This window comes from Bacillus rossius, chromosome 1 (assembly GCF_032445375.1).
Source record: "Bacillus rossius redtenbacheri isolate Brsri chromosome 1, Brsri_v3, whole genome shotgun sequence".
Taxonomy (NCBI): Eukaryota; Metazoa; Arthropoda; class Insecta; order Phasmatodea; family Bacillidae; genus Bacillus; species Bacillus rossius.
The window spans coordinates 533,982-550,197 of record NC_086330.1 but is presented as its reverse complement, the minus strand read 5'-3'; the positions used below and the strand labels follow the sequence as shown (position 1 = coordinate 550,197).

At 53.7% G+C, this 16,216-nt stretch overlaps 1 protein-coding gene across 1 annotated transcript in view; it reads left to right on the top strand.

Moving 5' to 3' along the window:
* Positions 1-6,352: 6,352 nt before the first annotated feature.
* Positions 6,353-16,216, top strand: part of LOC134530859 (E3 ubiquitin-protein ligase RNF25) — a 32,304-nt gene continuing 22,440 nt past the window's right edge. Inside the window, exons 1-3 of the mRNA XM_063366125.1 lie at positions 6,353-6,455; positions 8,966-9,034; positions 14,163-14,403. Coding sequence (XP_063222195.1) covers positions 6,436-6,455; positions 8,966-9,034; positions 14,163-14,403 — 330 coding nt within the window. The 5' untranslated portion in view covers positions 6,353-6,435. The remainder of the gene's footprint in view (positions 6,456-8,965; positions 9,035-14,162; positions 14,404-16,216) is intronic.

Sequence of the window (16,216 nt, the reverse complement as noted above, 5' to 3'; positions counted from 1 at the left end):
GGCAACAGCCCCTCCCAGTCCTGGTCATCCTGAAACGTGTTGTGTGGGTCGGGATGGCGCGACAACTCGTCGGCGAACTGGTTGTCCCGTCCAGGGACGTGCTCGACCGCGAAGTCGAAGTTCTGGAGCATCAACGCCCACCTCGTGAACTTCGACTTGCGGCCCTGGGCGGAGTCCAGCCAGCGGAGACACTGGCTGTCCGTCCGCAGCGTGAACCGGCGGCCCTCCAGGTGGTGGCGGTAGCGGCGCATAGCCCAAACGACGGCCATGCACTCCTGCTCGTTCACATGGTACCGCCGTTCGGGCTGGCCGAACTTGGCGCTGGCGTACTCCACCACCCGGCGCACGCCTTTGTCCCCCACCTGGTATAGGACGGCCCCCATCCCCTCCTGACTGGCGTCTGTCTGAAGGAACAGGGGAAGGTCAGGCTGCAGACGGGCGAGCTGGTGGCACTCGCGGAACTGCCGTTTCACCGCATCCAGGGCGGCGTCCGCTTCGCTGGTCCACTGAAACCGGAGCTTGGGTGACAGCAAGTCCGTCATCGGGGCGGTGACGCTGGCAAAATGCGGAATGAACGAGCGCAGCCAGTTGAGAAGGCCCATCAACTTCTGCAGCTGCTTGCGGGTTCGAGGGGCGGGTTTGGACTCAATAAGGTTCAGGTGCTTTGGCAGAGGGCGGCAACCCTCCGCGTCCACCATGTGCCCTAGGTACTCCAGTTCAGCCGCGCCCACGTGGCATTTCTGGGGGGCACACGTGAGGCCGTGTCTGGCCAGCCGCTCAAGGACCAGGCCGAGGTGCCGGGCGTGGTCCTCCCACGACCGTGACCAGATGATGACGTCATCCAGGTACGCGGCGGCGAACTCGCCCGCGTACCCGTCTAACACACGCACCATCATGGCCTGGAAGGTCGCGGGGGCGTCCATCAGCCCGAACGGCATGGCACAGAACTGGAAACGCCGGCCGTCAGGGGCAGTGAACGCGGTCTTCGGGCGGTCCTCTGGACGTACCGGCACCTGCCAGTACCCGGACTTGAGGTCCAGGGACGTGAAGATGCGGGCGTCGCCCAGCCCCGCCAAAGCGTCTGTTATGTTGATGAGCGGTGGTGGGGCGGGTATGGTTACTGAATTGACTGGTTTGAAATTCACACAAAAACGCATGGAGCCATCTTTCTTGTTCGCCATGACAATCTGGCAGTTGTATGGCGACTCACTGGGTTCGATGACTCCATCGCGTAACATTTCCGTGATCTGGGTCTGGATGACGTGCCTTTCAGTGGGTCCGAACCCGTATGGTTTTACGAACTGGGGTTGGTGAGGTCGGGTGGGGATGGTGTGTTCCGTGGTTGTGGTACGGCGGAGCATATCTGTGGCCGCAAACACCTGTGGCTGTTGAGACAAGACATTGTTTATGAGCTCTACATGGGCAGCGGGCACACCGTTCCTCAAGTCCGCGAGCGTGATGGGTGTCCCCTGCTCGGCGGGTGGCCGATAGCCCAGGCTGTAAACTGTGCGCCGCTCGTGGTGGCCAACGTGCAACCTCCCCTCCCTGACTTCCACAGTGGCGTCCTCCTGCGCCAGCCAAGGCAGACCTAGGATCAGCATCTCCCGTAGTCCCTCTACTACTAGTGCTGTTGTGTGACTAACATGGTCCCTGATGGAGAGGGTGATGTTCGAGCGGCCAACAATACGCGCTGTCGCCCCCTGCGTCGCTAACTGTACCTCCTCCACATCTGAGACAATGTCCCGTACGCTCGAGCATTGAGCCGACACATACGTGTGGCTGGCGGCCGTGTCGACAAGAGCATGCACCGGCTGTCCATCCATCCTGACGGGAATCCGGAGTAAATGCCCCGCCCCAGGTCCCAACTGCCCTAATTGGAACGACTCACCACACTGCTCCCGGGGCGCTGCCGCTGCCGTCAGGCGGTCCGCAGGTGCTGCCGGTGTCGCCGGGGTCACCTGGTGTCCGGTACTGCTCGCCGACGACCCGGTGCAGGCCGCTGACGAGTCGGGTGCGCCGCGCCCGTCCGTCCTGACGGGGCGTGCCGGTGTGTCAGCGGACACCGCAGGTGCTGCCGGTGTCGCCGGGGCCACCTGGTGTCCGGTGCGGCTCGCCGACGACCCGGTGCAGGCCGCTGACGAGTCGGGTGCGCCGCGCCCGTCCGTCCTGACGGGGCGTGCCGGTGTGTCAGCGGACACCGCAGGTGCTGCCGGTGTCGCCGGGGCCACCTGGTGTCCGGTGCGGCTCGCCGACGACCCGGTGCAGGCCGCTGACGAGTCGGGTGCGCCGCGCCCGTCCGTCCTGACGGGGCGTGCCGGTGTGTCAGCGGACACCGCAGGTGCTGCCGGTGTCGCCGGGGCCACCTGGTGTCCGGTGCGGCTCGCCGACGACCCGGTGCAGGCCGCTGACGAGTCGGGTGCGCCGCGCCCGTCCGTCCTGACGGGGCGTGCCGGTGTGTCAGCGGACACCGCAGGTGCTGCCGGTGTCGCCGGGGCCACCTGGTGTCCGGTGCGGCTCGCCGACGACCCGGTGCAAGCCGCTGACGAGTCGGGTGCGCCGCGCCCGTCCGTCCTGACGGGGCGTGCCGGTGTGTCAGCGGACACCGCAGGTGCTGCCGGTGTCGCCGGGGCCACCTGGTGTCCGGTGCGGCTCGCCGACGACCCGGTGCAGGCCGCTGACGAGTCGGGTGCGCCGCGCCCGTCCGTCCTGACGGGGCGTGCCGGTGTGTCAGCGGACACCACAGGTGCTGCCGGTGTCGCCGGGGCCACCTGGTGTCCGGTGCGGCTCGCCGACGACCCGGTGCAGGCCGCTGACGAGTCGGGTGCGCCGCGCCCGTCCGTCCTGACGGGGCGTGCCGGTGTGTCAGCGGACACCGCAGGTGCTGCCGGTGTCGCCGGGGCCACCTGGTGTCCGGTGCGGCTCGCCGACGACCCGGTGCAGGCCGCTGACGAGTCGGGTGCGCCGCGCCCGTCCGTCCTGACGGGGCGTGCCGGTGTGTCAGCGGACACCGCAGGTGCTGCCGGTGTCGCCGGGGCCACCTGGTGTCCGGTGCGGCTCGCCGACGACCCGGTGCAGGCCGCTGACGAGTCGAGTGCGCCGCGCCCGTCCGTCCTGACGGGGCGCGCCGGGGTGACAGTGGAGGCCGGGCTAGGGTTCCAGGGACAGTGGCCAGCCATGGCACTACCCCCTAGCGGGCGTTTCCCGACGTAAGGCCGCCCGCCCCACGGGCTTGCCAGACAGCTGCCCGCGTGGGACAGACGTCGTGCCAGTGGTACCGCTCCTCACGGCAGTACTTGCAGCGCGGAGCCCCTGGTTTGGTGCCCCGGTGTTCTCCCTGGGTGCGGTACGTCGGGACGGCTGCTCCCCCTGTTGCCTCGGCACTGGCTCCACGTACGGTACCAGAGCCCTGGAGACCTCGGGGGCCACCAACATCGGTGGCGACGCACCTGGCCGTCGGGTGGGCGGCTCGCGGCTGCGACGGACAGCTTGCACGTCGCGCTCCACCTCGTTCGCCAACCGCACGAACGTCTCCAGTCCCTTGTCGGTGGCGGCCCTAAGGAATGGCCGCAGTTCGGGCAGCATCAGCTGGACGACTACCCCTAGCATGCTGCTGTCGTCCTCCCCTTCCGCCAGCCGTCGGTGGAGCCGCGCCTTAGACCTGATGAAGGCCTCCGCGCTCTCCCCCGCCTCCTGAGGCCGGCAGAACAGTGACTGTTGACACCGGGCCCGGGCACGGGCGTCGTTGAAACGCTCCTCCAGTCCGTTGGCGAAGTCACCCCACTCCATGCCGTATTCTCCGGCTGTGGTCCACCAGTCAAGGGCACACCCCCTCAGCTGATCGCACGCCTTCTCCGTCCACTCATCTGTAGGCACCGCGTATCGTGCCAGCCTGTCTCGGCATGTCCGCAGGAACTTTGCGGGGTCCTCGTGCTCCTGCCCTCCGAACTCCGGCAGCTTGAGGGTGCCGCCGGGGCGCGGTGCGACAGGGGCCGCCGGCGTCGCTGACGGTCTGTCCAGCGCGAGCTCGCACGCGCGGCACATGAATAGCCCATTCCGGAAGTTAAGGAACTCCCGGGCCTCGGTGCACGAGCGGTGCCTCACGGTGCCGCACTGGTGGCAGAACGCCACCTCATCGGGCCGCCGATGACATCCCCTCGCGCCGCACTGAATTGTAGACGTCGGCCCTGATTTTCTGTCGTCAAAGTCTGTTTTGTGCTTCCTATCTGTGTCGCAGGTACAGGTGGCGAAAACCCCTGCCGCGGCATGATTTATTGGCAACCCTGGCAGAAGGCATGCATGGCATACCCCTTCCATGTCTATCTTTACCGCTCCGTCACGGCTCATGTTCGTGCTCCTGTTCGGCGCGTAGCAGCTGCGCAGCTGCGCCACCTGATCCGTGTGCGAGGCGCGCGGACTTCCGCTCCCACAGCCGTTATCTCGCCTGACGCGTAACTTGATGCGCGTCTGGCGTGTAACTTGACGCGCGCCTATCGCCAGGTGCCCGCTCCTTTGGCTGTCTGCGCGTCGCGTCCGTTTCCGCGCGATTCCCGACTTCCTACGCGAGCCCTTACTGGTACACTAATTTGAAGTATAAAATTTGAAAAATTTGAGAAAAAATTTGAAAAATTTGAAACAAAATTTGGAAATTAATTTTTAGAAAATTAAAGCCACACTAGTCGGGCGCCAATTTGACGCCGTCCCCGCTACCTCTGAGTATTTAGACGTGATTTTGTTCAGTTCGTGATCTCAGGGAAGGTTCGGCCTTGTGGCTAGAGGTAGGGGTCAACGCAGTAGGGCCCCCCGAGCTGTTGAGGCCACTCGGGACGCCTGAATAATAACACAAAACCTCTTCAGATAGTTGGTGAATTTAATACAGCACAGCCCAATACATGGTGCTGCCCGTTCTGGCCGTAACGGTTTGCCCGACGTCTAGTCACACGCGCAGCTCACTTCCTCAGTGGCGGCTCACGATTCTTATGCGCGTGAGGGGCAGACTCGTATACGTGACGCGAAAGTTACAAAAGACACTCTGACATGGCACACGATATTTTGAAGCACAATACACTACACTAATACCTAGCTCTGGATAAACTGGGCTAGCAACACGTAGGCCCGTGTCTCCGGCGACTCTACGTGGTGACTAGGTGTGTCCCAGGGACTGAATCGTTATTAAGTTTGGTGGCGCACTGCAGTACGACGGTGATACATAAGCCCTGACATGACGAATTACACTTAGGCGAACAACTATTCCGCTAACACATTACACTTGATAAACTGGGCTAGCAACACGTAGGCCCGTGTCTCCGGCGACTCTACGTGGTGTCTAGGTGTGTCCCAGGGACTGAATCGTTATTAAGTTGGATGGCACGTGTCGCCTGCTGGCTGCCCCGTGCGGGCCAAAACTAAGTAGCCTGTAGGCTAGGTTGGGCGTGAAGCGCCGACGTAAAAACACATACTCTCCCCACAGTACTTACGTATGACGTAAACACTCATCTCGGAGCACTGATTGAATTAAGTTAAGTACCTCATGGTAAATTTAGGCCGACCGCGGAACTGTACAAAAGGTTGAAAAGAAATTACACTATGGAAAACTACATGTCGGTGAATGCAAAGGTTGAAGGTTCCGCGTTGCGCGCAGGCTGCCGGCCTGGTTGAGCTCTCGAAGGACACTAGCGGTGTCGCCGCGCGCGACCCCCCTCCCCCGCCAGCCCTCCCGCGGAAACGTGTGAATTTCGCGGGAAACTGAACCGGCCAGGTTCGGGACAAATCGCACATTGAAACATGATTTTGCAAAGACTTAATTATTAATTAATAAAAAATAATGTTTAATAAAATCCTGTGGAAAAACATAATTATAACAATTTGTTGTAGTGCGGCGGAAGGATATGCCACACCCGGCCGGATCCTTGCGCCGGTGTAGCACTCGTATGGCGTTCGCCTCGTCGCACGAACTGCACTTTGCTGCGCGCACGGGCGCGTTCGGTGCACACGCTTTTGCGAGACGTTGATGAGGCATAGCGGTCTATGCGACAGAGGAGCATTGGCGGTCGGCGTCAGCTCTAGCTTATAAATTCAACCATTATGGACAACAGTTGTTATAGTTAAATTCGTACACCATTTTCAGTGCACACACTACTTAACCAAGTTTTCGTACTATATATTACCAAATATTGTAATAGGACAATATTTGATATTACATTATTCCAACATATTTTCTCAGAAGTTTATGACTTTATTTAATTAACACCTTTTTCCACCACCTACACATAACTTTCTTCAATTACGTCACACACATGTAGCCAATCAATGGGCTGTGCGGTAAATGGACCACCTAATTCAATCATCGTACCTTGTTGCATTGGTATCTTTGACGAGGAGGTTGTCAAAATTTATAGGGATCTGAAAAATTTTATAATAAAAGTGCTGTGAAAGAAAATGGAAAATCTGGACGAGAGGTAGTGTCATTAAAAGCTTAGCTTTTACTATAAAATAATTAATTTTTCCCTGAATGTTTGTAGTCTAATTATTTTTTGCTTAACAATTTACATGCGTCAATAAGCTGAAAGTACAGGAATTTTTGTTGAACCAAATTCAGGTACTTACGGTTTTGGTTTTTGTATTTAGGAAATATATAAATATTTTTTATCATTACAAAGTCATAGCTTGCAATGAATTTAAATGCTGCCATTGAATTTAAATATTTGTTATTCAATGGGGGGTGAAGTTAAAGTTGAAGACATAGCGATGAAAAAGGCAGGGTTTCTAAATAACTGAACAGAGCTGGGTAATACTTGATATAGGGGCTTTTTAGAACGGAAATAAGAAATAATAAGAAAACATGGAATTTTTACACACGACAGACGTCCCAAAAGTTACCCTGAAGAGATGTAGTTGTAATTCCTACTAGTTAGTGAAAAAATTAAATTTTTATATCCGATCTTACATTACAATATCGGCACATGAAAGAACTTGCGTAATATTAAAGAATTATGATTGTAGTTTGAAAAAACCTTTTTTATTTGACTTACGTTCGTAATTCATTATTATATGACTTTTTTTTAAGAACAGGATCTTCAAATGTACTGAATTAAAACCGCTAGCATCATGTACCACAGGATCATGCCATCAGGATCTTTCGACATACTGAACTAAAACAGCAAGCATCATCTACCACAGGAACAAGCCAACAGGATCATACCATCAAGATCAAGTCTTCAGGATCCAGGGATAAACTTTAATATATGAAATGGAAAAATTAGCATATTTTTAATTTTCCATAACTGTCCACAGTTGTGCTAAATAAATAGAGACACGGTCGTGGTTAAACAATGAATGGCGGCAGAGGAAGTGTAAAAACACAGGTATTGTAATGTTAGCTTTAAACTGTTATTTTTCGTGAACCATCCCTTCAGGGTAAATTTAAGGGATGTGTAGTGTGTGAAATCATGTTTTAAGATTTTTTTTTTTATTCTAAAAAGTCACTATATCCGAGTATTACACAGAGCGGATGAAGGCAATGAGGTGGGAGAGCTTAAAGGACGGAAGGCAGATGGAGAGGCTAGTAGGGTTTGCTGAGTGGGGTGGGAGTGTGTGGCGAGTTGCGAGGTAAAGCCTAGAAGTGGGAGGGAGGATTCTAGGAAAGTTTATAAGGAGAGAAGGAGAATAGAAAGGGGGGGAAAATGTATGGTAGTGAGACTGATAGGGGAATGTAATGTGTTGGATGAGGAGTGTGTGATGGCGAGAGAGGCTCGATTCGGGAGAAGAGTGAGAAAGTTGCCATCGGACTTGTGCCCAATTGCACAAGTTTTCAAAAAAATTTTCTGACTGCATCACAAGCTGTAGGATGCATGCTAATGTTAGAATTGGCCTTGATGGCGGAGGATTGGCACGGTAGATGGTTTAGGTCCCCAGCTGTCGTAGGAAGACGACCATGGCGTGCCTGTGCCAAGGTGATATTGCTGTAGCTGCCGTTTTCTGTTTCACAGCATTGCAGTGAAGGAACAACACACAGTCTTGAACCCAGGAACAAAACTGTCATGTCAGTGGCCGGTCACTCTAGTCGGTGTAGTTGAACTGTCATGTCAGTGGCCGGTTAATCTAGTCGGTGCAGCTGAACTGTCATGACAGTGGCTGGTCACTCTAGTCGGTGTAGTTGAACTGTCATGTCAGTGGCCGGTTAATCTAGTCGGTGCAGCTGAACTGTCATGTCAGTGGCTGGTCACTCTAGTCGGTGCAGCTGAACTGTCATGACAGTGGCTGGTCACTCTAGTCGGTGCAGCTGAACTGTCATGACAGTGGCTGGTCACTCTAGTCGGTGCAGCTGAACTGTCATGACAGTGGCTGGTCACTCTAGTCGGTGCAGCTGAACTGTCATGACAGTGGCTGGTCACTCTAGTCGGTGCAGCTGAACTGTCATGACAGTGGCTGGTCACTCTAGTCGGTGCAGCTGAACTGTCATGTCAGTGGCTGGTCACTCTAGTCTGTGCAGCTGAACTGTCATGACAGTGGCTGGTCACTCTAGTCGGTGCAGCTGAACTGTCATGACAGTGGCTGGTCACTCTAGTCGGTGTATTTGAACTGACATGACAGCAACCTGCTGACAAGCATCCGACAGCAAGATTGTGCACATTTAGTGTATTTAGACGTAGGCCTTTTTCAAAATGGTGAATAACATTTTTCCACTTCCAAACAAGATTTTTATATTGATTTTACTGATATTTGTATTTGTCATATAAAAATGGTTAGACAAAAAAAAACTAATATTTTATTTAAATAACAAAGTACATACAGGGTTATCATAATGGCAATATTTGTCACGCTATTGATACAAAGGGTCATAGCTTTCCTGCAAAATCTCTTTCTGTAGAAAATATAAAATGTTCTACATGATGAATGTTGGTTTGTGTAATGTTGGTCACACTGCTGGACACGGAGGACGTAAGGTTGCTGAGGGACTGTGTTGCAGGGTGCTGGACGAGATCGAAGCCCTCAAGGCCATACTCATGGACGAAGTGGACGTGAAGATGAACGACAGGTACGATTGTCCAGCTCCTCAGACCTATCAGAGATGTCATTTTAATCATTTCCCCAGCATATAACATTTTTTAGTACTCATAAAGCTTAATTTTCGTTAAAGCTTTCAAAATATTAGTGGTTATTTACATTTAAATGCCAATCATTTAAGGTGTAAGATTAAATGAAATTACTATATAATTTATGAACATTTATTTTATTATAGTTCCTCTGTAAGTTAACAACATTTAGATGCTCTAGGTTTAGACTATACTGATAACATTTTGAGCTTATACTATAACTTAGTGAAGACTTTAATTTGTTATTAACTGATTTTCATTTTATTTAAACTTAACTTACATATGTACTGTGAGTGCATTGAACGAGGAATGTCCCTGGCGAGTGGACGGGTGCAGGGGTGTTGGTCACTAATGTGGTCCTGTGTGCTTCTGACCGGCAGTACCGGCGGGCCCTTTGAGGCAGCCGGCCAATCACAGAACTGCTTATAATTATGACCAATGACAAAACATTTTTCGGCTGTGAAAATGGACCATGATGTTTTGCAAAGTTGCCCACAAGATACAGCATGTGATCTTTTTTCTTAGCACCAAGTACAAGGTGACACAGAAAAATGGGAACTTTTGCCAAACAAATAAAAATAGAACACGTGCAACAACACAACATTTTATTGACAGTAGTTGAACCATTACAACTTACCTTTTAAGGAACAACAATCCAAATTATCAATTTGATTTATCAATTTGTGATTTTTTTCTTGTGGGGCTGTCTCAAGAGTGGTGTCGACATGACTTGCCCAAGGACACTGGATAAATTGGAACATAGAATTCAAGACGGAATTTGTGGCATCCCAGCTGAGATGTTGCAACGATCAATGGCGAAACTGAAAAACAGATTAGAAGAATGTATATGTAGACAAGGACGCCATCTGCAGGATGTAATTTTCATTGTCATAACAAGCGTACCGTTGCGAAGAACCACAGTGTAGTCCGTCATGAAAACTTGTTACTCCACGCATTCCAGAGTATAAGACACTCAAAAAGTAAATAAAAATAAATTAAATTAAAAAAAAGCTTGCCGTAAAGATACTTGAAAACTATTAACTGTTACTGATTCACCAAAAACATTATGTACCAATATACGGCCACATCTTTCCCTCACTACCGGAAAGGCCCATACGTACAAACAGTTCAAAAGTCCGGCCATTAAATAAACCCAAAACTACAAGCTACACAATAAATACTCGTGTAGGCACTGCACCAAAAGTTTCTCCAACACCCCAATCAGTTTCTTTGTAGCGAAGTTCTGTATTTTGCATAACTCAAAGTTTGACTTAGGGGCGGGACATGCAGGAAAAACTGACTTGCTGTAGGTGCCGTGGTGCATAGGCCCAAAGTCCGTCCCTGCCCTCGGCCTTGCAATGATCCACTTCAACAGCTGGCTTGTACACCAGCTCGTCACTGCCGGCTGCCCTGCCAATGTGTACACCTCTGCACTCAGTCAACGACTCACACTGCCAGATCTCGTAGTTCAAATTCGACGCAGACGCCACCAAACGTGGACAGCTTGCAACACAACAAAGAACGCTTGCAACAACCCAGCATAGAGCGTAATTCCAATAGAATTGTTGTGTGTTTAGCAATTCCAATTCACAATATTATAATTATGAACTATCCTAAAATAACTATACTCACCACGACAACAACCCTGGGCAGCAGTACGAGTGCCTGACGCTAGTGGTGTTGCAGGGGACAGCCGGTGGCGGTGGAGACAGTGGTACGGCCCTCCACGGCAGACGACCCTGGGCATCAGTACGTGTGCCTGACGCTAGTGGTGTTGCAGGGAACAGCCGGTGGCGGTGGAGACAGTGATGCGGCCCTCCACGGCAGACGACCCTGGGCAGCAGTACGAGTGCCTGACGCTAGTGGTGTTGCAGGGGACAGCCGGTGGCGGTGGAGACAGTGGTGCGGCCCTCCACGGCAGACGACCCTGGGCAGCAGTACGAGTGCCTGACGCTAGTGGTGTTGCAGGGGACAGCCGGTGGCGGTGGAGACAGTGGTACGGCCCTCCACGGCAGACGACCCTGGGCAGCAGTACGAGTGCCTGACGCTAGTGGTGTTGCAGGGGACAGCCGGTGGCGGTGGAGACAGTGGTGCGGCCCTCCACGGCAGACGACCCTGGGCATCAGTACGTGTGCCTGACGCTAGTGGTGTTGCAGGGGACAGCCGGTGGCGGTGGAGACAGTGGTGCGACCCTCCACGGCAGACGACCCTGGGCAGCAGTACGAGTGCCTGACGCTAGTGGTGTTGCAGGGGACAGCCGGTGGCGGTGGAGACAGTGGTACGGCCCTCCACGGCAGACGACCCTGGGCATCAGTACGTGTGCCTGACGCTAGTGGTGTTGCAGGGAACAGCCGGTGGCGGTGGAGACAGTGATGCGGCCCTCCACGGCAGACGACCCTGGGCAGCAGTACGTGTGCCTGACAATAGTGGTGTTGCAGGGGACAGCCGGTGGCGGTGGAGACAGTGGTGCGGCCCTCCACGGCAGACGACCCTGGGCAGCAGTACGAGTGCCTGACGCTAGTGGTGTTGCAGGGGACAGCCGGTGGCGGTGGAGACAGTGATGCGGCCCTCCACGGCAGACGACCCTGGGCAGCATTACGTGTGCCTGACGCTAGTGGTGTTGCAGGGGACAGCCGGTGGCGGTGGAGACAGTGGTACGGCCCTCCACGGCAGACGACCCTGGGCAGCATTACGTGTGCCTGACGCTAGTGGTGTTGCAGGGGACAGCCGGTGGCGGTGGAGACAGTGGTGCGGCCCTCCACGGCAGACGACCCTGGGCAGCAGTACGAGTGCCTGACGCTTGGGGTGTTGCAGGGGACAGCCGGTGGCGGTGGAGACAGTGGTACGGCCCTCCACGGCAGACGACCCTGGGCAGCAGTACGAGTGCCTGACGCTTGGGGTGTTGAAGGGGACAGCCGGTGGCGTTGGAGACAGTGGTACGGCCCTCCACGGCAGACGACCCTGGGCATCAGTACGAGTGCCTGACGCTAGTGGTGTTGCAGGGGACAGCCGGTGGCGGTGGAGACAGTGGTACGGCCCTCCACGGCAGACGACCCTGGGCAGCAATACGAGTGCCTGACGCTAGTGGTGTTGCAGGGGACAGCCGGTGGCGGTGGAGACAGTGATGCGGCCCTCCACGGCAGACGACCCTGGGCAGCAGTACGAGTGCCTGACGCTAGTGGTGTTGCAGGGGACAGCCGGTGGCGGTGGAGACAGTGGTGCGGCCCTCCACGGCAGACGACCCTGGGCAGCAGTACGAGTGCCTGACGCTAGTGGTGTTGCAGGGGACAGCCGGTGGCGGTGGAGACAGTTGTGCGGCCCTCCACGGCAGACGACCCTGGGCAGCAGTTCGAGTGCCTGACGCTAGTGGTGTTGCAGGGGACAGCCGGTGGCGGTGGAGACAGTGGTGCGGCCCTCCACGGCAGACGACCCTGGGCAGCAGTACGAGTGCCTGACGCTAGTAGTGTTGCAGGGGACAGCCGGTGGCGGTGGAGTCAGTGGTGCGGCCCTCCACGGCAGACGACCCTGGGCAGCAGTACGAGTGCCTGACGCTAGTGGTGTTGCAGGGGACAGCCGGTGGCGGTGGAGACAGTGGTGCGGCCCTCCACGGCAGACGACCCTGGGCAGCAATACGAGTGCCTGACGCTAGTGGTGTTGCAGGGGACAGCCGGTGGCGGTGGAGACAGTGGTGCGGCCCTCCACGGCAGACGACCCTGGGCATCAGTACGAGTGCCTGACGCTAGTGGTGTTGCAGGGGACAGCCGGTGGCGGTGGAGACAGTGGTGCGGCCCTCCACGGCAGACGACCCTGGGCATCAGTACGAGTGCCTGACGCTAGTGGTGTTGCAGGGGACAGCCGGTGGCGGTGGAGACAGTGGTGCGGCCCTCCACGGCAGACGACCCTGGGCAGCAATACGAGTGCCTGACGCTAGTGGTGTTGCAGGGGACAGCCGGTGGCGGTGGAGACAGTGGTGCGGCCCTCCACGGCAGACGACCCTGGGCATCAGTACGAGTGCCTGACGCTAGTGGTGTTGCAGGGGACAGCCGGTGGCGGTGGAGACAGTGGTGCGGCCCTCCACGGCAGACGACCCTGGGCAGCAGTACGAGTGCCTGACGCTAGTTGTGTTGCAGGGGACAGCCGGTGGCGGTGGAGACAGTGGTGCGGCCCTCCACGGCAGACGACCCTGGGCAGCAATACGAGTGCCTGACGCTAGTGGTGTTGCAGGGGACAGCCGGTGGCGGTGGAGACAGTGGTGCGGCCCTCCACGGCAGACGACCCTGGGCATCAGTACGAGTGCCTGACGCTAGTGGTGTTGCAGGGGACAGCCGGTGGCGGTGGAGACAGTGGTGCGGCCCTCCACGGCAGACGACCCTGGGCATCAGTACGAGTGCCTGACGCTAGTGGTGTTGCAGGGGACAGCCGGTGGCGGTGGAGACAGTGGTGCGGCCCTCCACGGCAGACGACCCTGGGCAGCAATACGAGTGCCTGACGCTAGTGGTGTTGCAGGGGACAGCCGGTGGCGGTGGAGACAGTGGTGCGGCCCTCCACGGCAGACGACCCTGGGCATCAGTACGAGTGCCTGACGCTAGTGGTGTTACAGGGGACAGCCGGTGGCGTTGGAGACAGTGGTGCGGCCCTCCACGGCAGACGACCCTGGGCAGCAGTACGAGTGCCTGACGCTAGTTGTGTTGCAGGGGACAGCCGGTGGCGGTGGAGACAGTGGTGCGGCCCTCCACGGCAGACGACCCTGGGCAGCAATACGAGTGCCTGACGCTAGTGGTGTTGCAGGGGACAGCCGGTGGCGGTGGAGACAGTGGTGCGGCCCTCCACGGCAGACGACCCTGGGCAGCAGTACGTGTGCCTGACAATAGTGGTGTTGCAGGGGACAGCCGGTGGCGGTGGAGACAGTGGTGCGGCCCTCCACGGCAGACGACCCTGGGCAGCAGTACGAGTGCCTGACGCTAGTGGTGTTGCAGGGGACAGCCGGTGGCGGTGGAGACAGTGGTGCGGCCCTCCACGGCAGACGACCCTGGGCATCAGTACGAGTGCCTGACGCTAGTGGTGTTGCAGGGGACAGCCGGTGGCGGTGGAGACAGTGGTGCGGCCCTCCACGGCAGACGACCCTGGGCAGCAGTACGTGTGCCTAACTCTTGTTGTTGGGCTCACGGATGGTTACCCAGAAATGGCGCCTGAGGTGCGGCTGCGCAACCCGCGTGGCCTGGATGACCACACGTTGGCCCGGATCGAGCGCGACCTAGCCGACAAGTGTCGCTCCTACTGCGGCCAGCCGGTGGTCTACGAGCTAGTCGAGGTGTTGTCTTTTCACTGTTCTTGTGGTTTGGGTCTTCAGGGACATTTATTAAATATTTTTTTAATACCTTTCATTTGCACAAATTGTTTACATGAAAAAAGATATATGTACAGTATGTGTTGCTGGTAACCCCAACAATTCTTTTCACTCTAGTATATTCAGAGGTGAATTGCCATTGGACCTAATCCATCAAAAAAAATCCTGTGTCAGTGACAAAACCTCATGCTTGAACAATAATTTCTCTGTTTGTTATTTACATTATTTTTTCAACATAGGATTTAGTTTGAGAGGTGCAATGAAATCTGTTACCATGCAAGCGGTGTAGTACCTGCTCTCAAGTAGTAGACATAGTGGATGCTTCATTACGTCTGCTCCACGTACCTTGCCACCAGATGCCCTGTCAGGTGTCTTGAGACACTAACCTACTAGCCACCATTCATTCTCCTTGCATTACTTCAGTTTCACGTACCTGGTAACTATATCCCTGTAGCGTCCTCAGGTGCTGACGACACTAATCTATTAGCTATTATTCATTCTCCTTGCTCCACCTCTGCTTCACGTACCCTGTCACTAGATGCCTGCAGCTACTATTCATTCTTTTACATTACGTCTGTTCCACATAGCTTGCCACTAGATGCCTCCTCAGATGCTGATGATACTAACCTGCTAGCCACTATTTATTCATCCATAACAAACACAGGGCAAAGCAATTGGCATCTATTCTAGTAATTTACACCCATTTTTAATGTGTAAATTGATCAATCAATATACATAAAAATATGCCAATATTTTTTCATGAACCTTTATTCATCAGTTTTATCTAAATACACAAAATTAATTTTCTATGTATATATTGGGTCATTGTTTTATTGTGTTCTGTAATATATTAAATTATTTAATTTGTTAAGTAACATGCCTACCAACAATTATTTAATTTTTGAGGTAGGCACAAGAAGAATACATTCATACAACAGTCATACCAAACAATTATTAAAGGACAGTAGATGAACAGCTAAACAAAAAAAAATACTACACTAAAAAAAATTAAAATTAATATGTAACATAAAAACGAAGCATAGTAAAATCTCGTTATGTCCTCTCACACTTTCTGGTAATAGGGTTTTAAATTGTGAAAAGGGAAAGGGAGGGTATAAATATTTTGAATGGATTAATCCCTCCCTCCCCCAATACTTTATGTCTAATATGCTAATTTTCACACCAAGACCATGTTCACTCATATATGGCATGAAGTTGACAAGTTTACTAAATTAAATAATACCCAAATAGTTTATTAATAGCAGACATCTTCCGAAAATAAAACGCCCAAGAAAAGCCTATTGGACCCCTTATTGTCACCAAAGCGAGCATAAGCATGGCAAAATGTTCAACACAAGTACATAATGAAATGGGGCATAATTATTTTCCACACCAGAGAGATCAAGGGCAGTCGCAGTGGCATGAGCGACGCAGTTTGAAGCATCGCATTAAATGAAGGCCGTACAGCAGGACGTATGGGGTTTTCCAATAAAAATTAAAATGGTCAGAGATACAAAAAATTTGTGAAGACTGATTTTGTTCATAATTAAATCTGCAAAAAGTTTCATTCTATGCAATTTTCTCTACGATGAATTGGTGGTGGTGTTGTTGTTTTTTTTTTTTTACATTACTTTGACTTGATAATTTGACACGAAAGTTACAAAAACTTAACACTTGTAAAATGTAAGCATATTTGTGTAGGAGTTTGTGTAAAAAAAAAAAAGTTTTAAATCCCTTTTAATCTTGAAAGCATTACCAATCGCATTGCTTTTAAATA